The 22,410-nt window shown below is 37.6% G+C and overlaps 1 protein-coding gene across 1 annotated transcript in view; it reads right to left on the reverse strand.

The window, feature by feature from the left end:
- Positions 1-665: 665 nt before the first annotated feature.
- The window catches only part of tinagl1 (tubulointerstitial nephritis antigen-like 1), a 36,071-nt gene continuing 14,326 nt past the window's right edge, over positions 666-22,410 (reverse strand). Inside the window, exons 4-12 of the mRNA XM_079878207.1 lie at positions 17,274-17,363; positions 17,055-17,169; positions 10,750-10,873; positions 10,466-10,616; positions 8,640-8,820; positions 6,176-6,221; positions 5,032-5,155; positions 2,068-2,113; positions 666-1,960 (exon numbers count right to left, since the gene is read on the reverse strand). Of these exons, the coding sequence (XP_079734333.1) occupies positions 1,802-1,960; positions 2,068-2,113; positions 5,032-5,155; positions 6,176-6,221; positions 8,640-8,820; positions 10,466-10,616; positions 10,750-10,873; positions 17,055-17,169; positions 17,274-17,363 (1,036 nt within the window). The 3' untranslated portion in view covers positions 666-1,801. The remainder of the gene's footprint in view (positions 1,961-2,067; positions 2,114-5,031; positions 5,156-6,175; positions 6,222-8,639; positions 8,821-10,465; positions 10,617-10,749; positions 10,874-17,054; positions 17,170-17,273; positions 17,364-22,410) is intronic.

Genomic DNA, 22,410 nt, shown 5'->3' on the forward strand with positions numbered 1-22,410 from the left:
AGTCTGCTGTGTTTTATGCCCAAGCAGCAATATCTGTCTCACGCTTATTAACACACAGTAATCTCCATTTATGTGTAGGTGGATAATTGAGAAGCAAACATGCACTATGCTGTCTTGTAATATTGTAGTTTTGCCTGATTTACATACAGTAGCGAGACAGTAATTCAGCATTGTACTCAAACCCATGTTCACTTTTGCCCTCTTTTACATTTCGAAAATCTCATATTAAGATTTTTCCTTTTTTCTTTAAATACTAATGGTCATAGTAGTCAATTAAATAATTCAACAAAACAGACACAAGAACAAAAAAATAAGATTTATGTCAATGTTTGTGTACAATCTTGGTTGACAGAGTACAGTAAGACTTGAGAGAGCAGGTTCAATTTTTACACTGAATCTGTTGGTATTTTATATATATATATAATTTTTCCAGCGCAATATAGCCAACACATTGTAATCGTTTCAACCAAAGGTCTTGGTGATAAACCATTGGTTGTTTTTTCTTTTGCATATTTGACCTTGAGGTCACTATAAGCTCCAGGTTTCATGACCAAACCCACTTCCAGACAACTTAATTCTTGAGGATTAAAGGGTCATTCAAAATTGCAGTAACTGGTGGTCATTTTTTGGTCTAATAAGCATAAAAAAAACCCCATTTATTCTGGTTTGTTTTCTACGAAGCCCTGCACATGATATGCAGGAAAAATATGTATATCGTGGCCAAATTAATTAGTTTCCACAATTTACTAAAAAGAGAGAACAAATTCTTAATCCATGGCCACGGTATGTTTCCGCCACGTGATAATAAGGAAATTGTGACTTTTCTTTCATAATTTCAAGTTTATAACTCACAATTCTGACTATATTTCTCACAATTGTGAGATATAAATAAGTTATAACCCACACTTCTGTCTTCATTTCTCAAAGTTGCAATTGTGAATTAAACTGAATTGTGAGATACGGACTCGCAATTCTGAAAAAAAAGTAAAAATTGTGTGAGAAAAAAAGTCGCAATTACCTTTTTTATTTCTTTATTCCGTGGCTTCTAGTTATATTCTAAACTGAGAGTGACTAACAGTTGTTTCGAATTGTGAAGAAAGTTTTTAAGTTTAAGTTCAGCCAACTTAAAAGAATCAGATTTTGAACACATAGACTAGAGTGGTACTTCCCATCTTAAAATACTTAAAAGTAATATTTAAAAAACCTTAATGTCAATGGAATGCAGAGAACTGTCTTAAATCTAATCTAGGGAATTTTTTAGAATAAATTATTGGTCCTAAAAACCTTCTTCTTCCTCCATTCTGGTGTTCCTCCATCCCTCTATCCCTTTAGCATGATGTATGGAGTGCTGCCTTAGTGTGTGATGATTCCCAAAGGTAAGGAAAAACACAAAACATAAGACTCATCCTAATATCACTACGTTAGACATTTGAGATAGTTATATTATGATGCTGAGCGCGCGTGTGCTTGTGAAGTGTGTCTTTGGATATTGAGTCCTGAGAGCGTCTGAGACCTGTGGCTGTTTGTTATTTGAGGTCCAGCCAAGGAGTGTAACAAGCCGGTTTCCACCAATAAGACGATATTCGCCATATACACAAATTAGAGTTTTACATTCCTCCTAATAGTCACCAAAACTTTAGTGGAGATGGACAGCACTGTTTATGCATGTGGTGTGAAGAGATATTCAGAAGGCACTGGGGTTTGGTGGAAACCAGACTCTAACAAACCTGCACAAGACCTGACTGACTGGTTTACATCATACAGTGAGGCGCCAGAGAGCCCTCTGCAGATCTCCAGATCTCTACTTGCGCCGTCCGTGATGATGGTTGTGCATGTCTTCCATGGTGACTCTGCCCCACACGCCGATCACAAACGCCTCAATCTCGCACTCGTTTACACCACGAGCGATGCGGAAGTAACCGTCCTCGCCCCAGTTCTTCCCCCATGAATTTGCTCCAATCTGTGGTTAAAAACATGCAAAAAATGTGTAAAAGCTGCTGGTGAACAGAAAATAAAACATCAGCATCTCAGATGGATATCATCTCAGATGGAGATATCAGTTCTCACCCAGTATTTGTGCGTTCTGCCATTGTAGTCTCTCTCCTCTCCCCATCTGAAAAAGTGCAATAAAAATCAATGTGCTACTGTGCATTCACTGAACATTAGTATTCAAATCAACTCTCTAAGAATAGGAATCTTTTTTTGTTGTTTTTTGGAGAAAGGGAAAAGAAAATTTACACATCCAACCAAAGTTTTTTTTATTAGCCAAATTCAATCAATTTCTTAATCAGTATTTTAGTCAGTATAATATTATTACATATTTGACTGATTTTATATACAATATAATCTTTATATTAATTTATATAGTTCATTTTGTTTATTTATCTAACCGCATAAAAATTGTTTTATCTTGTTCAGCTTATGAAGAAAAATGGGATAAGAAAAATATGCTTAATTCAAGATAAATTGTCCAACTATTATATATATATATATATATTCATGTAGTATAAATCTAACAATATATGAAGAGTTCAGATGCAAAAGCCTCTAAGTGCCATCTTAAATTTTCTTCTAGAATGATCATTTTTATCAAGCTTGTATATTTAAGTTCAGTAATTTGACTTAAATGACAATTAATAGGTAATTTGCATTGCCATGTAAGTGAAATTATTGAACTTAAATATGCAAGCTTGATAAAAATGATCATTCTGGAAGAAAACTTAGAGGCTTTTGCATCTGAACTCTTCATATATATATATATATAGTGAAGTTATGTTAATTTAAGGATGCTTTCATCGGAAAACAAGTTGAGAATATTTTAGCAGCGAGGAATAATCACATCTGAGAGCTTTCAACATGAAACAAAAAAATGAATAACATTAAAAATGAAAAAAATTCTTCGAAAACCAAAATACATCCAGGAAACGGTACTGTGGACATGTTCTCCTGTTGAGATGAATTGTGTCCACTTCTCAGAGGAAGGGCGTGAGCATCAGGAAGCAGCACACACACACACCCCCACACACCCCCTTACATCTCCTCAAGTCAACAACAACCCGATGGGTTGAACCTTCACCATGCCAAGAACTTCCTCTTGCTTCTCGGTTGACCCTTCAGGATCCTTTCATCTGAGCTGAGAATATTCAGCTTTTCAATCACTACTACATGCATCAAGGGGCCTTTATTTGTATGTGGAAAGTCTGGAACAAATATAGTTTAGTCCTCATCTATTCTAAGGGAAGTTTTCCATCAGATCCGGGAACATTTCATTCTGTTCCAAAATAATCCTTATCTGCCTTCCATCCACACAGAGGGGAATCGGTATTCAGTACACTCACATAACAAACAAAATCACCTAAAAAAGCGATGTGCCCTCATATAACATGGGAGAGTTGAAGGGTCAGAACCAATGACTGTGTCTATACGCTCTTATCTCACCATGTGTTCTGTCCTTGGCTTTGGACAATAACACACATACCACTGCTTCTGACCTGTGCTGGGTTTAGGCCTCTCTGTCTGCATTGAACAATGCCATTTCCATTACACTGGACATCAATGAGCTTTCCACAAACTTTCCCAGGCCCCGGGCTTAGCCGAATGCACCGCGGTGGGATTTCCCCGTAAAAACACTGCGGCTGTCCCCCGTACGTTAACTCCACAGGCCTATACAGCGTCCTCTGAACGTCTAGAGCAGCGCGAGAACCGCAGCGTCAGCGAGTGACAGGAGGCCGGGAGAAAAGCCGGGGTTCAGACAGACTCACCGTCACCAGTGAAGCATGTCACACTCGCAGACACCAGCGGCAGGTCAGACCGGGTTACCAGACACATACCTGGAGAACATGACCTGACCCTCGGGAACTCAACTAGCACTGTCTGGGAGAGACTAAGAGCACATTCATGCACATCTAGACGCAGAGAAATGCTTCTTTTCTGTAGAGACTGCATTTAAATCCAATCAATACAAAATAAAATATTGCCCCCATGACAAAAATGTTATGTTAAAAAGTCAAATGAATGTTACTCTGAATATTTTAGATCTTTTTGATGTGAATGTTGAATGAACATGTTCTTCGTAAATCAGTAAATGATTGGTAATTGATGAGAAACCTATTCTAGTGGACTCTATTGAGGAGAGGCTAGTTGAGAATCACTGCGCAGTGCTATTAGTGTGTGTTACGTGTGACTGTGCAAAACCAGACAAAGGTTTTGAGGTGCGCGTGTCTGGAAAGGAAGGCCAGTCATCCAGGTGTTTTGTCTGCTAGCAACAAAGAAAAACATGTCTGAAAGGCCTTGATGTCTCTCTAAAAGAGTTCGTCTCAAATATTTCCCTTCAAGGCAAGTCAGTTCAGGGCCATGATGGCGAAGAATGTGGAAAGTAGAAAATAATATGGGGTTAGAAAAAACTATATATATATATGCTATTTATTTTTCTTACCCCATTGGCATATTGTTTTTAACTCTTATGCATAAATCAGCAAAATTTGGTGAGGTAAATTAAGAAAAATAAGTTGAATTCAAGATACATTTTCAAAGAAATAGGTCTTAATATTTGACTTTTTTAGCTTCTTCTGTAAATTTATCTTAATTTTAGATGTTATACTGGAATATTTACTCCTCAGAACTTTCAACTCGCACCCAAAAACAAATCATGGAAAAAATCAGTTGAGCAGCAGAAATCAGACAAAAACTTGAATATATATAATGTGTCTTAAGCTGCAATCATGCTAAAAATAGTTTTAAATTTTTTATTTTTTTATGCATTTGGCAGGCGCTTTTATCCAAAGCGACTTATATTGCATTTCAAGGTACACATTTTACATTCTTATCAGTTCCTCAGTTCTTGCTTTCCCTGGGAATTGAACCCATGACCTTGGCGTTGCAAGCGCCAACGCTCTACTGTTTAAGCTACAGGAAAGCATAATAGTTAAACTATTTCTGAATTTTTTTCCCTTTTTTTTTTTGCTACGTTGCCAAAAGCTCATTCCTCTTGCTTCCATTAGAGATGAGAAGTTCCACAATGCTGGGACTTACCCTGTTATCCTGACAGAGTGTGTTGCATGTTTGCGGTACTGTGACGGTCTGTGATAATTGACATCTGTATGTCTGTAAATTCCACTCTTGTACACAAAGAAATCCTCGTGGACCTCCATGATGGCTAGAAAGGGGAAAACAAACACAAACCCATTATGCACAGTTTTTAATTCATACAATGCAAATTACAGTAGTACAGACCTCCATAGCTCCAAGCTGATCCTTCATTCTTAACACTCAGAGTTAGGAAACACCATGGCTGCTTTCAAAGCCCAATTATGTAATATTCCTCAAGCTCACCCAAACATCTTGTTCCCTTGCAGATAAAAGTGAGATCAAAGTTGCTGCTGCTAACTGTACTGGAGTTCAAAAGAGCTCAACTTCATATGGCATAAAGGACAATTGCTTAAACTCAAGAGGGCCTGGGACAAAGCTTTTATGGGTGGGTACCTGCCGCAACCCTCTCGAGGAACGACCCTGCTGGCGTGAGAAGTAAAACCATTAAAGCTCAATCTTCTGGAAGACACTGCATTATGGGAACTACCTGCACCGCCTTACACTTTGGATTTTTCCAGACATTAGTAGGAGATCCTCAGCAGTAAACAGAGCCTAATGATAATTATGAGAACTACCTGCACCTCCTTACACTTTGGGTTTTTCCAGACATTAGTAGGAGATCATCATCAGTAAACAGCCTAATGATCACACACACTCCAGCACATTAAGATCTTTTCATCTCCTGTTTCTCAATATAAGCCAGAGGTTAGGCAGAATTTTTGGCAAGATTAGCAGTGAAATATGGCGTAAATCCAGGGTTCCCTCCTGTCTGGAACAATACAACAGAACACTGGCAAGGGATCATGGAACAGCTCTGAACAACACAAGAACACACACACACCCTCATTATATTACCCTAGGGGACTTTTCTCAAGAATTCACTGCATATATGATGAGTTTAGGCCTTTTGTCCGAACTAAGTGCTCTGTGGGCGTCTACAACGTCCATGGTGACTAATACGACATAGATTGATCGTTGCTGACTGCATTAACAGTTATTAGACATGTGCTTTTTACTATTCTTATCCTCTGGCTCACAGTATTGGACAAGCATACACACAGACACACACTTGTGGAGAAATCCATACCTTGCACGGGGCCATTATCCATAATCTCTTTCCTAATCTCATTCTCCTGTGAGTGGAAAAGCAGAATCAACATGTCAAGTGAGTTCAGTTAGTGAGAATAATGTTATGAAATTAATGTTTTAAATATGATGCTTGGGTAAAAACATCTTAATGAACACATAATAAACAGTCATCCTTCCACATATTATTACGATGAATTGTTTAATTGTTCACCGCATTCCTTGGTCACATCTGTGAACGATATACAATCGAAAACACGCCTGGAGACATGTATATATAATGAAAACTATGCATAAAGAGAGACAAATGTGTGGTAAGATACAGCTCAGGGAGAGAATACATTCAACCATGACATGACTACTAATGTAATGCCTCTCCAGACAGTTTATTCAGTTATTCTTCCCTTTGGCTTTGAGTTGAAAGTGTTTTGATTGATGAAGAAATTGAGAGCAGAAATGCACTGATGCTTTAACCATTGGTATTATGCAGGCAGAGGTTTGAGTGTTTTATTGAGAGTGTAATGTCAGAACATGTTAGATGTCATAAAACTTGTTTTCCTTTTTTTAAAGAGGACCTATTATGCTTTTTTTACATAGTCAACTTTCTTTAGTGTGTGATTTTGCAGTTTGAGCATAAAAAAAAGCTCTGCAAAGCACAAAGTCACTCAAAGAGAGTTATTCTCTATATCAGTGTCAGTGTTTCTGAACTCCCTGAAACGCCTCCATTGTAGTCTTGAGTTTTCTTCTGGGAACAAACACGTCACAATCAGTGTTAATTTCGTTGATGAATAATTTTCGTCATTATTTTCGTCAACGACATTTTTTCACAGACGAAAACGAGATGATAACTAAATAAAAACTAGTTTTGAATGACAAAAACTATGACGAAAATCTATTGACATTTTCGTCAACGAATAAAAACTAGACGAAAATGTGAGATAGTGACGATTTGGGAAGCGATCCAGTCTGATGTCCTGCATTTGTGGTAGATGCGCACAGTTGTACTGTGACGTGATCTACCCAGCGGCACACGAGTTGGCATGCGCTGCATGTCTCATAAAACGTTAAAACATGTAAACGTCTGGGAGAATGAGTAGAGCAGACATGAAGATCTGAATAAGAGTGACGACGCAAAAAAAGAGCTATATTCGGTACGGTTTTCTGTGCGCACACACCCGACCCGAAGCGTGCAGCCATTCACATAGACACCTATACAGCGCGCGAGGACTGAATTGAGCTCTCTTTCCTGTCTGAATGGACAAATACACACAAATATTATGTCTAAATGTCCGTTTTGGAGAGTATTCACGTAAATTATGTCGGTTATTTCTTAAACAGTTGTGAGTGTATCTATGTGCATGTCATTGGACATGAACCGATGTCTTAAAGTGACAGTGGGTAATAAACCTAATGTGGTCTGTGTCCTTAATATTGATCAAGCAACAAAAGAAAAAGAGAAAAGCATTCACTGCTCGTTAATAGCTTTAATAAGGATTAATTATATTTAATTCATACAAATAAATATGTCTGCTTGAAAGAATAGAGAATGATGTATGCAAGTAGTTATAAAGAATTCATATATCATTAATTGAAAAAAAAAAGACTGTTCTACTTTAGGAAAAGTGGTTTTATTTCATTTTAAGATATTTTTTAAGTTACAGTAGTTAAATCTGTATCTGTATTGCACGCTCAAACTTTAAAATCATTCATATTAGCAGGTTAATATATGTTTTCTCCGGGAGTAGGCTATATGGGTTTGGAAATTTTAGAGAAATTCTAAATAAATGCATTTAAATTGAAACCCATTATATTTTAGTCGACTAAGTCTACTGTAGATTTAGTCGACTAAAATCTTATTGTATTTCGTCGACTAAAACTAGACTAAAACTAAAACAATTCAGATGACTAAAATATGACTAAAACTAAATGGCACTTTAGTCAAAAGACTATGACTAAAACTAAATCAAAATTTGCTGTCAAAATTAACACTGGTCCCAATATTCCTCATTTAAATAATTTCTGTCCATATGCATAGTTAGTTAGCAGTGTGTTGAAACTCGCGGTTATGGTAAGGGGCGGGACAATTCCCAAACATGCTCGAAGCGGTTGACCAATCACAGCACACTAATCCATCCGACCAATCAGAGCACATTGTGCTTTTCAGAAGGAGGGGCTTCATAGAGACAGGAACTAAACAGAGTGTTACTGACAGACTGGGAAGAGAGGAGCTGCAACAATGGAGAAGATGGGAAAAAGAATGTGTTTTGAACATTCAAACATGGAAGCCTATTCTCGTAGACCCGAAAAACAAAATCAACTTTGTAAAAGGGCATAATAGGTCCTCTTTAAACCCAAAAAAAAAAAAAACACATAAAATACAAATGATTACAGTATTATGTAAGATAATAAGACTATTGTCATTTTCTGCAGTGTAGTGTCTTGATTCCAGGGGTCAGGTGACTTACATTGGAGGACAGTCTGTACGGTGGGGTCGACTGATAGACATCATTGTGGTAGCTGTGGCTGTTGGGACAGTGCGCTGTGGCCTGCCTCTTCCCCCGGCCCACCGCTCGAGTTTGCATCATACAGCGAGCCACTTCAGCGGGGGTTTGCTGGGAGAAGGGGTAACACTCCTCAGTCACTACCCTGACAGAAAAACACAGAGACAGATACTTAAACCATAAAGATTGTCTGGCATCAAATAATATAAATACTTAAGTTAGTAATAAGTTTGTGAAATGAAAATATAACATTCAATCTATTGACCTTCAAAGCCACTTTGTAATAAGGAAATGTGTTTAATTCTTCATTTAGGGGCTTTTGTCGGACAATATTTTCTGACTTATTCATCAGCATTAAGTTGATTACAATATACTATAGTCTTATGTTCACCAAGGCTATATTTATTTGATAACAAATACAGTAAAAACATGAATGTAATTTATTCCTGTGATCAAAGCTGGATTTTCAGCATCATTACTCCAGTCTTCAGTGTCACATTATCCTTCAGAAATCATTCTAATATGATGATTTGCTGCTCAAGAAACATTTCTTATTATTATCGCTGCTCCACAGCTGCTTCAATGTATAGGTAATGAGTGATTATAATCAAGATATTAATCAATATTTTTCCTTCTAAATATCAAATGAGTTGAATGACTTCTCTGGAGATTTTACTTTGTTATAGAAGTTACCAGTGTGATTACTGAAATGTTCTTTTCATGTATCCTTTAATGTCTGTATTTGATATCTGAATGCAGTGCTTGCTCATTTAGCCCGGCTTCCAGAAATGAAATAGGGACTTTTTTTGTGTTTTAGAGAAAGGTCTTCAACGTGTGATAACATATAGGGGTCACTGAAGGGGTCACCATTTCTTTGTAAAAGCCTTACTTTCCAGTCAGAATAAAGTGTTGCTCTCCTTTAGATAAAGAACGCATTATCTTGATGTTTTAACAGGACTCTCCTGTTTATAGATAGAGCCTGGCCAAATCAAACCTTGGAAAAGCTGTGTGTCGGTGTGTGTGTTAGTCTTCTTGGTTACAGGTTAAGGGACCACTGGCATTATTGGAGATTGACTGACAGTTGTCGACTGAACAGTTGTTGTTCTGGACAGGCTGGCGCTCAGCAACCCAAATCTGCGATCTGGAAGGTCACGACGTGCCTAACTTCAGGATCCGAGTGTCAGCTGCATAATCAAGATATGCTTCAGTCTATCTGTATATGTGTGGAAAATAACTATGTTTATCTATTTCTTTGCCAATCAGAAACTGCAACCTGAAGCAAAGACGTAGCTTAGACCTTGGTGAAGGGTATAACTGCTGTGTGTGTGTGTGTGTGTGTGTGTGTGTGTGTGTGTGTGTGTGTGTGTGTGTGTGTGTGTGTGTGTGTGTGTGTGTGTGTGTGTGTGTGTGTGTGTGTGTGTGTGTGTGTGTGTGTGTGTGTGTGTGTGTGTGTGTGTGTGTGTGTGTGTGTGTGTGTGTGTGTGTGTGTGTGTGTGTGTGTGTGTGTGTGTGTGAGAGAGTGTGGTGAAGGGTATAACTGCTGTGATCTTTGTAACTGTAAGCGGGGCAGCCTACGAACTCCTGTGAGAGTCTTGAAGCTGACTTCTACTGATGAAACTGCAAACTATCTTCAGTAAAACTTTTCTTCAATTTATTATAATTCTGACTCCGGGTCTTCTTTCAAACATCTGGTCCTTGGGTCCTAATCTGTTACCCCCTTACAACACCATTTGATTTGTAAGATGAACTGCTTAGATTAGATGTTGTGTGTAAAACATGCAGTGAATTACCCTCTTCTCCTCAGGTACCACCAGGCCCCGTCGATACGCCCCCCGGCGCACCCGTCCTGATGACGCTTGTCACAGGAGATCAGATTCTGAGGCGAGAGCTGAGGGGTCATGTGACCCATTGACTGAATCGAGATCCGGTCTGATGCAACAGCTAGGAGTGAATCACATATGAGCGACAGGACAGATGCCCTGCATTAGCGGTATTATATACAGCAACATACACACAACACTGTACTCTGCAGTGTTCTTCTGCTGTGGTCTGTGTCATGTTTTCTCTGACTCACCTGCAGTTGAGAAAGCCCAGGATGCATTGCAGTTCCCCTGGTCCAATGGCTCATGGATTTTCCCTGGCCATTTATGCACTGCATTGAAGTTACTTGGCAGATGATCGTTTCCATTCATATTCATCTGCAGAACATAAAGAAAGATTGAATGTTTTTTTCCCTTCACATAAAGTGTCTTTTTGTGACTTAATGGTACTATTTGGCATAGAAGACATGAATAACACAGAATTAAAGATTTCCATAAATTCATCCATGGTGTGATTATGAGTGATTTTGGTGGCATACTATAATTATTTCCATATGTGTTCTCTTTCACAGGGTCAGTGGATGGACGAGAGCCTGTCTGAGTCGCCAAAGTCCAAGGTTTACAGGAGCAAAATACTACACAGCCTTAGTGTGGTTATATAACGATGATTTGTTCATTTTGAGTGTTTTTGGAATTATCCGAAATGGAAGTTCCAGGAAATGACTTTCTTTTCTGTTCCATCAATAATAAAAAAAAGTCAAAATAAACATCCCAGTAATATACTTTATCATTACAAAGGCTCACTTCATACCTGGTTTTAATATCTGTCTCAGGAGATTCGATAACAAGTGGTCATCTGACACACATTACCATTTACATATGATATTTACAATACAGTAATATTGTGAAATATTATTAACATTTTAAATGACTTTTTTCCATTTTAAAATATAAAAAATAATAATTTAATCCTGATATCAAAGCATCATTACTCCAGGCTTAAGTGTCACATGATCCTTCAGAAATCATGCTGATACGTTGATTTGCTGCTCAAGAAACATTTCTTACTGTTATCAATGATAACAAAAATGAAAAATAATTTTTATGGAAACTATGGAAACTTTTATATGAAAAAATAAATCTTTTGTGACATTATAAATGTCTTTACTGTCACTTTTGGTAAATTGAATGCATGCTTGCTGAATATTAAGTGTAGCGTCAGTTCTAGCAGGTCACGTTAGTCAAGCTCGCATCAGCTGACTCTCAGCGGATCCACCTCTACCTATAGGAATACGACGCCTATCACTGTATACATATATAAGCTCCTTCAGTATTATCAGGAGCTATCGCGTTTCTCAGGAGCGAATTACCCTCCTCCCTCCCCAGCTCCTCCTCTCGCCAGCCAGGATTTGGCATTCTGATTCCCCCCGAATCAGACTAAAATTCTCTAATTATGTTGTAAAAAAAAAAAAAATTTATAATATCTGCAATGCATTCATGTTGGTTCTGTTCTGTTTACCCTAAGGGAGGTTATCGCTGCTCTCCCTGATCTTATCCATGCTAGGCTGTGTGGATGTGCAGGGAGTTCTATCCCAGAACCCAACCACTTTTGATCATACTTCATCGAAGCGAGGGTCTCTGAATTTATGACTTTATGCATTCATTACATCTAGTGTATTGATATAGATCAAGTACAAAAAAAAAAAGCTGAGAAAAGTCACTGTTCCTCCCAAATGTATTGGACCCTGATTACACCTCTGATTATCAATCCACTTATGATCGAACTGACCAAAACTGATGTTAATACCAGGAGGGAACAAAAACTTGCTTTACTTAAAACTTATCCCTAAACTTAAAGGGATATTTCCCCGCTGGAAAGATGAATGTGTATTTAAATTGGGTCATTTATGTAGTAGAAGTGTGAAATTATTTTAGAAGTTGGTGCCAATGTGGATGAAAGACTACAACTCCCAGAATGCACTTGGTTCGCTGCCCTGCGAGGCAACTCCCAAGCCACGCCTACCGGTTACAGAGGGCAGTATCGGAAGAAATGATACAACTAGGCTACTAGTCGACTCGAAACTGAAAAGACGGCGTTTTATCGTGAGATCCCCCTATGGGCGGGTTGAAGACATGCGGGACGAGCTCCTCCTACTGGCTGGAGTCTCTCGCCTCTGGACAAAGAGCCTCTGATGACACAAAATGACAGTTTTTGCATCATCTGAGGTTTTTCTCCAGACACACAATCCAGAAATCTCTCGTCTCAGGGGGACATGAGGGAGGGAAGCACAGTCACTCGAAAATACTACCGGGTTTCTACTGATACAAAGCTCAATGCTAATCGGTGAAGTATCCCTTTAACTTTAACTCTGTAATGCAGAGTCTTACATCTCTCAAATCTATAAGACCCCAGAATTCTTGTGTCATATTTTGCATCCCAAGGATTCACAAGTCCTGGATGAGGAATGCATTAGCACTTTGTGTGCCTCTCCCTCTTTGGTAATGCACAGCAGCTTGTTGCCGTCCTCCTACATTCCAGCCTGTGATATCGTCATGATTCTCCCTGACAACTAGCAGATATGATCCCTGGAATGCAGGTGCTTGTCAAGTGACCGCCGCTGCAGTGGTAAATCGTGGTGGTTAAAGGGCCCCTGAAGGGCCACGTCACGCAGCAACACTTGACCCGATGGGGAACGTAAGCAATCGCACTGAGCAAAGACAATACACCAACGAGAAAGTAAAGTGTGTGAGGCACTCAGTCCACTCATTAGTGTGCATGTCGAGTGGGTTTTAGGCAGATAGAGGCTTTATAAACGGCCCAGGCTCGACAGGTGGAGACGTGTTGGAGAATGTGGGATGGAGAGTAAAGAGAAAAGGGGAAGTGGAGGAGGGCTTCGGCACCACAGCGGTTTCTTCTTAAGTTGAGACGCTTTAGTTGATATCATACGGAATATCCGCTATATATATGTTACTAGTATCTGATTTTGTATATAGTTCGCTTTTGAATATAAAAATGTCTACACAATGTAGAGTACTTGCTCTGGCCCTTGTTTTGGATGATTGTTTTAAATACTCAAAAAATTTACTTGTAAAAAAAATACTTGTACAAATTGGACATGAATGCCCTCTCAAGTCGTATTTACCACTGAGAGGCTCTGGGATAATCTTGATACTATAAAAATATATAAAATATAATACAAAACAATAACCTTTTTTTCAGGCTTCTGATTGGCCAACATGACTTTACGGTTAGGGTTATATCGCCACCTGTTGGTTTGGCATGCTCTTGACAGCGCTTCCTAGCGTGTTTTGGGGTTTTCATGTGGACGGACATTTTTTTAACCCCTTAACTGTCACCGTCCCGTATACGGGACGCCTAACTTTACTTCCCTATATTACCATTTAATCCTAATCTAATTATGACAAACTATATATCGTTGGAAAGTTCTAAGACTTCTAAATAGATATTTAGGACTGTTTTTTTGTTATAAATTATGTAGGAACAGAAATAGATGAATTTATGACAAGAGTGCACCTCAAAAAATCTACATAATAACAGGAGTTCTGACCTTCGTCACAAAAAGTTGACGCACACACTTTTAATAATTGATATGTTGGTTTTTATGCTAAAATTTCATTAGAAAATATATAATCTAGTATTTGTCAATAAAAAATGATAAAATAATATTATCTTCTAAGTATAATATATATATATTATCCTCTAAAATATTGTATTATATTTTTTTATCGCTTTTTTTTATTATATTACATATTTTATTAGTTATCATAAATTAGGTATCATTTGAAAGCTTATGATCTCAGAATTCATCCTGTGAAAACTGTTTTGAAATTGGACATTGTGTTACCATAGAAACGGTACTCTAAATTATTTTATCAGGCTCCTCCCCTTTTGGGCATCCTTATGTTTCATAATTTATGATCAAAATATTTTCTAATCTTGACAAAACACATATTGTCAGAAAGGTCTGAGTCTCAAGGTTCCATATTTTGTGACAGAAGTGATATTTGGACAGAAATTTATTAATTTGTTATGGTAGAATGCATACAGTAAAATTCAATGGAATTCAATGACACCCGGTGGCTATTTTTGGTAATACGCCTAAACAAAATCTCATGGGAACTTCATTTTTTGTGATATCAACTTCAAATTTGGAACACAACTTGGTTAGATATTTGGCTTTGATTTTATAGTAATTTTTTTGTAAAACATATTTTGTAATATATATATTTTATATAAAATAAAAATATTAAATAAATTATATTTGATTTAATGTAAATTTAAACTTCCATAACTTTTTCATACTTTAATTTTTTGAAGTGCTTTCACTTCAGCAATAATCTGCTATTTTTTACCTTTAAAACAAGACCAAACTTAGGTCTATACTCCAAAGCATTCTTGAATTACAACCATTTAAGCTTGAATAGTGCATTTTAATGTCCATTCTCAAAAAGGGGGGTGACAGTTAAGGGGTTAAACCGTGCTTGTGTGGATGAGATTTTTTTTTTTTAAACGAAGGAGGAAAAACTCTGTTTATAAGAATACCCGTGTACGTGTGGACTAGGCGTTAGTCAGAGTTGTCCCACCACAGTAAAAAGGTCACAGTTATTATTGTACTATTATTGTTAAATATTAAACAGTGACCTTAGTGTTTTGTTTATTGGTACTTTGTTAACTTTGTTAAAGGGGAGATTTATTTATTTTTTGGGTCTGTTTAATTTTTGTTAAGTCTTAAGTCTTTGATTTTTGTATGGACTTTGTTTGGAAATATTTTTTTGTTCTTTTGTTGGAACAAAATAAACCTTCTTTTCATCTGTCCACTACCTGTCCAAACTGTTCTTGGTCACGACCGCCACAAGCGAGCTTTAAACTTTAAACATGGCGGAGGGGAGAACGACTGCTACTGTGTGTGACTGGTATTCTTTACATCGTCTTGTCACAAGACACAAGTAGTGCATATTTACATATGAATGTTTATTTGAAGCATATTATGCTTTATACACAACAAAAATAGCCTGTATTTGACAGAAATTCCAGAATTCTAGAAATTGAATCTAGATATTATTACAGTGAATGTTTACATGGTTGTCAATGAATGGGACACTAAATATCAGTTTGGCTTTAATAAGAATTTTCCAGAAAAATAGGCAAGAATAAAAATGGTGTCCTGTTCTTTCAGACAACAAAGCAACGAGCTCATAATCACGACTTCAGAAGTGGGAAGTACACTTCCGAATCCGATAGCACGTAAAGGCAGAATAAATACGCAGAGAGAAACTGAAAGCCTCAGTGAGCCACATCAAATAGCACACATCCAGACAGACACATCCAGGATTCATTCACTGTACCATAATGCACTGCAACCAGCTGATGCACAGTAAAGATCAAACAACAGTCTGATTTCCGAATTATTCTCTTATTCTTGCTTTGCTGATTCCTAACAGCACACTGCATTACACAGAAGACCGTTGCACAGAGCGTGAGAACGGACAATCAGAGAGCCGTCGATGGGCATAAACAGATGAATAAAGAGATTATTCTACATACTTGATTATGACTGGTCAGTCGTGGCATTCTGGGCAAGCTTCATTTCTCATTCAACTCAAATTAATGTTTATGTTCATTTATTTATTTAGTAAGTAGCCATAAAATAAATAGATATTTAACATGGCAAATCAAATACTTAATCAGCATTTTTAGCAAATTATTTTTTTTTGGCTAAAATAATAAGAGAATACATTTTGAAGTTTAATTTTCTTATCTGGCTAATCTTTTTTTTTAAGCACATACTACTGTTCAAAAGTTTCGGGTCAGTAAAAAAAAAATATTTGAAAGAAAGTATACTTTTATGCAGCAAGAACACATTAAATTGATCAAAAGCAACAGTAAGACATTTATAATATTACAAAAGATTTTTATTTTAAATAAATGCTTCATCAAACAATCCTGGAAAAAAATGTATCATGTGGTTTCCACAAAACTATGAAGCTGCTCAACTGTTTTCAACTTTGATAATAATAAGCAATCTTTCTTGAACAGAGCATATTAGAATGATTTCTGAAGGATCATGTGATACTTAAGACTGGAGTAATGATGCTGAAAATTCAGCTTTGATCACATGAAAAAATGTTAAAATGTAGTCAAATAGGAAACAGTAATAATATTTCCCAATATTACTTTTTTTACTGTATTTTTGATCAAATAAATGCAGGCATGGTGAGAAAGAGCCTTCTTTAAAAAATAAATAAAAATCTTACTGACCCAAACTTTTGATTGTGTAAACCTCACAAAATGTCTGTATATTTGTGTGTAAAACAACAATAACAAAAACCTAATTCAAGAAATAGTCTCAGAAATCAAGCAAATGTATCTTGTTTTAAGAATGTGTAGTTATTTTTAGTGGAAAATAAGACCAAGTGAACTCTTTCAGGATAACACATGACGTTTCTGCCTGACTACACATAAACCCTTTACCTAACGGTTACTTATTTACACTAATAGAAGATGTCTTGATACTGACCGGCTGCAGAAGACTCTCACCTGCATCTCATTCATGTTCATGACGGCCCGTGAGGGGCGTTGTGTGCCCAGCCGATACCGCAGACCCTCGTCCAGGGTCATACCCCAGAACTGACTGTAGTTTGCTGCCCTCCAACTGGAGAGATAACAGATAGAGAGTGAGTAGGAGAGAGGAAAATGTGTGCACTAGTTATATAAAAACACAAGTAATAACACACTAGATGGGAACCTGATGCTCACCCGCTTCTCCTGTTGATATCTTGGATCATGTCATTCTCTATCAGACAGGCGTGATCCTCACATTCCCAGCGCCCATTCTGACCACATGTACTGTGGGAGACAAATAAAAACTGTAAGTGAACAGATCTGTAAAGTTTCCATACAAATAGGCAACGTAATAAGGCCTGAAAAAAAAAAAAAAAATTTTTTTTACCAAACAGTCAGTGACTGGAAATGATCTTCATAAAATGTTTCTTGTCAATCTCAGGATGAAATAGTAAATATGATATAATTTTCTATTCATCTGATACATGGTTTACCATTTTAAGGGTCAGATTTATTAAACAGGGCTAATTAGCGTGAGACAGCAATCACATAAAAGCATTGCCGGGAGTGGAAAGTTCTGCGGCTGATCTACTGACAATGTGCAAATTAAAGAACAGCTCGTTTCTATAATGACCAACACAATTCACCAAGAGCAGCACAACTATTGAAGCACTTCAAGAGCAAAATGGGTAATACATGCTTTTTACGGCATTAAATAACGGCGCAGGTACCAGTAAATTAACTTCCACAAACAATGTTGCATGATTCATTTAAATACTCTCCTCTTGTAAATTTTCTGAAAGGGAAACTCCTATAAATGCATATTCAATAAGGTCAGCTGCAAAAATAACTCTCCACGCCTTTTCAGAGTGTCTTTAGTAAATCCTGACAGTAGTTTTTTAACAGTTTTTTAACAGTTTGTCCTGGAGCAAGTACATCTGGCCCTTAACTGATTTAAATATTACTTTTAAAATGGTTTAAAATCCTTTATTTAACAAATAAACTCTTACAACGTCATAATTTTGACATTATCTATCCAATAATCAAGAAGGTTAAGATGTCTTTGGAGGTCACAATTTTAAGTGTGGGATACAAACATGTTATGTGTTCCCTCATCCTTCCCTCGTTTATGTGGCTGTAATAAAAAAAAGTAACAAATCCTTCCCTAGTGGGTCAATTTGACCCCCTTAGGAATGAATGGAATGCGAGGAATGCTTCAGTATACATAGAAAAAAACTTCACCAAATAAAGGGTTTTATAATATCTACATGGATATCTGAATGCATCCTGCAGAGATAAACTCAAGAACTGACTTTAGGACCTCATTTGCTCCATATAGAGCTATAAAGAGGTCAGAGACACCAATGTGAGACATTTTGAGCTGGTTATGCATGTATTTGGAGAGTTATTTTGAATTTAAGTTGAAACAATGTGAAGAATGTGCTTAAATTATATAATTCATTGTATTCTAGTATTGTAATTCACAAATCTAGTCATTTAAAAGGTACAAAAAAAATTCAAAAATCTCCCAAAAAAATGCATTGAAAAATAAAAAAAAAATTTATCAACATAAACTAAATAAATACATACATTTTAGGGCTTCGGGTCATTTTGACCCGCGAGGAAGGGTTTGTTACAGGATGCAAACTGTTTAAAACATTTTATGACAAGTCATGGGACTGTATTTGTGGAAAGTGACAGTCCCTGACTTTAAAACCCCTCATTGTTCCTTCCACTGACCGTGGCGTTTCTGAGCACTGAAGTAACTTCAAGATTAACTTTTAGAATAATAAACAACATGGTGTGTTTATATAAGTGTTTTAAAACAGAGAAGGGAAATGTAGTCAGACGTCAGACCAAACCAGTGAAGTTGTTCAGACATATTCTACATTTGAGACACAAAACAAGAGGAATGAAATGAGCGAGAGTGTGTGAGAGAGAGGCCTGTGAGCCTTTTAAGGCTGCAGCTCTTGAAGAAATATCCATTTTTAGTCAGTCTGAGTGAGGAGAGGAGGTTCAATAGGCTTGACGTATGAGAGGAACATGGATTAAAAGAGGAAGAGCAGAGCTGCTGAGGCTTTACTAGAGAGTCACGAGGAGGAGAGTAGAATTAAAGTGCCCCATTATGCTGTTTTCAGATACTAACTTTCATGTAGTGTGTGAATGTAAAAGGTCTGCAAAGTTCAACAAATTTGCATAATGCCAGCCTATGGTCTTCATTGGCCTCGCCCTCAAACACTGTAGTTGTAGCATGTTGTCGACATGTCAAGAAGACGCTGTTTTCTGAGCTGCAAACCCACTATAATGCACTTCCAAAGGTTGAAGACTCGAATTGATTCGGTAAAACCGATGCCATCTTTACAGTTCGTATCACTGTGTATCAAGTGCTGAGGAAGAGCTGAAATTCAGATATGGTAATAGGCGCTTAGTTTCCAACACTGTTAGCGGTCGACCAATCACAACAGACTGGGCCATCTGACCAATCAGAGTAGAGCAGGCTCTCAGAAAGGAGGGGTTTAGAGAGACTGAATCCTTTATCGAACCGTTTCAGACACTGTGAGAAAAGAGCTGATGCTGCAATGTATATTATGAGAAAATTAAAGTGTTTTTTGACCTTGGATGCATTGTAAACCTATTGTAGGGGAAAATTAGAAGCCTTTTTAAAATAGCATAATTTTTTTTATTTGAGCATCCGTCCAACTATGCACATGAATGAAGCCTCAAATCGTGTGTGTGTCATGCAAAGGTTTGCTATTATTTTGCCTCGCAGGCAATAAAATAGTGGGAAAACATATTCCCTCAAACATATCTTTTTTTTTTATTTGAGTCAGTAGGCAATGTGCTAGCAACCACCCCGAACACCCTAGCAAAGTAGATATGGGTTTCACAATCACATTTTTTCTCAGTAAAATTCCAGTTGCACATAGCAGATTCTTTTTCTTCTTTCTGTCAGGTGACACAGATTGAAAGTCCTTGCGCTAAAGCTTCACATAGTACTTCAGATTGAGACATAAATTCACACACCAGTGCACACTTACTGGTTGAAAGTTACAAAAGGTCTTCAGAGTGCAAAGGTGTCAAGTGACCTGTTGTCAGCAGGAAGCCGAGTTTCCCATTCTGTCACGCTTCACTGTAATGCTCAAATCAGCATCTGAATCAACAAGCCTGGCGGTCTCTGACATGCCCTCCGTTACTGAGCAAACAAATTTATGTGCTTTCTCTGTGTTTACATTTCATATTAATCTCTAAAAGATGCCAGCAGGTTTAATATACGGGTTCCAGCAGGTGGCTCATATAGATACAGCATGGAAAAAAGAGTTTTAGATTGATAAAACTGTCTGCAAAAAATATATACATTTACAAGTACATCCAGTAAAAATATGTAAATCCTTAAAGCAAGATAATTTAAAGGGGTAGTTCACCCGAAAATGAAAATTCTGTCATTGGTTACTTCATCTTCGGAACACAAATTAAGATCTTTTTGATAAAATCTGAGAGATTTCTATCCCTCCATTGACAGCTACACAACTACCACTCATGCTTCAGAAAGTTCATAAATAGATCGTAAAACTAATCCATATGAATTGAGCATTTAGTCCAAATTTTCTGAAGACTCGATTGCTTTATATGATGAACAAATCAAATTTAGGCTTTTATTCACATTTAAACATAGATCAGCGAACATAAACAGAAGCTCTACCGAACCTGCTTGATGCATGAGAATGAACCTCACTGGTTCTTCCAGAAGCTCAAATGTGATGCGTAACACGAGAATGAACCTAATTGGTTCTTACAGAAGCTCAAACGTGATGCGTAACACGAGAATGAACCTCATTGGTTCTTCCAGAAGCTCAAATGTGATGCGTAACACGAGAATGAACCTCATTGGTTCTTACAGAAGCTCAAACGTGATGCGTAACACGAGAATGAACCTCATTGGTTCTTACAGAAGCTCAAACGTGATGCGTAACCCGAGAATGAACCTCATTGGTACTTACAGAAGCTCAAACGTGATGCGTAACACGAGAATGAACCTCATTGGTTCTTACAGAAGCTCAAACGTGATGCGTAACCCGAGAATGAACCTCATTGGTTCTTACAGAAGCTCAAACGTGATGCGTAACCCGAGAATGAACCTCATTGGTTCTTACAGAAGCTCAAACGTGATGCGTAACACGAGAATGAACCTCATTGGTTCTTACAGAAGCTCAAACGTGATGCGTAACCCGAGAATGAACCTCATTGGTTCTTACAGAAGCTCAAACGTGATGCGTAACCCGAGAATGAACCTCATTGGTTCTTACAGAAGCTCAAACGTGATGCGTAACACGAGAATGAACCTCATTGGTTCTTACAGAAGCTCAAACGTGATGTGTAACACGAGAATGAACCTCATTGGTTCTCACACTACAAGCGAACATGCTTGGGCTTAAGTTTACCACAACTGATGTGTGCGCTGATCAATCTTTAAATGTGAATAAAAGCCTAAATTCAATCTTAAGAATCATATAAAGCGATTGTGTCTCTTCAGAAAATTTGGACTAAACCGCTCAATTCATATGGATTTTAAGCATCAAACAAAGTGGTAGTTGCGTTGCTGTCAATGGAAGGACAGAAAACTCTCAGATTTCATCAAAAAAATCTTCATTTGTGTTCCAAAGATGAACAAAAGTCTTACAAGTTTGGAACGACATGAGGGTGAAAAATTAATGACCGAATTTTCATGTTTGAGTGAACTATCCCTCAATCATAGCATATATAGTTTTAAAACATTTCTAAAATAAACCTACAAAAGAATTGTGAGGTTGTGAGCTGCAGGTTACCTTGGATAAAAGGCTTTGGATTACTGACAAATTATAAATATTTCACGTTCCTCTCAGTAACTACAAAGATTGCAATGCTTATGGCTGTAACATTTACACTGATAGTGCCAATGGAAACTAATGGGACATTACATCCAGGTGTTTGTGAGAGAGAAAGGGCGAGAGAGATGTGGTTACGCTGCTCATCCCATCACTGACTGAAGGACAGATCCTACAGGAGCCGCTGGGTCTGCGGCCGACACACGCTAAACCTACGGCACAGTCCAGTGAGGCTTGAACTCAGGAAATCTCAGGATTACAGAGGTGAATGTGAACCAGAGGGAACAACTCAACTGGGACGGCAGCCAGTATTTCATCTATCTTTACCACCACAGGAAGCAGGAGAACGTGGAAAAGATCCTGATAAAATCAGAGCTGAAAAGAGGCGAGATAACGTGGCAATGCCAGGAGGTCTGTGGTTGGTGTGATCACAGAAAGCACCGTCACGCCAAACTACCAGAAACAAATCA

Source organism: Squalius cephalus (genome assembly GCF_949319135.1).
Source record: "Squalius cephalus genome assembly, chromosome: 8".
Classification (NCBI taxonomy): Eukaryota; Metazoa; Chordata; class Actinopteri; order Cypriniformes; family Leuciscidae; genus Squalius; species Squalius cephalus.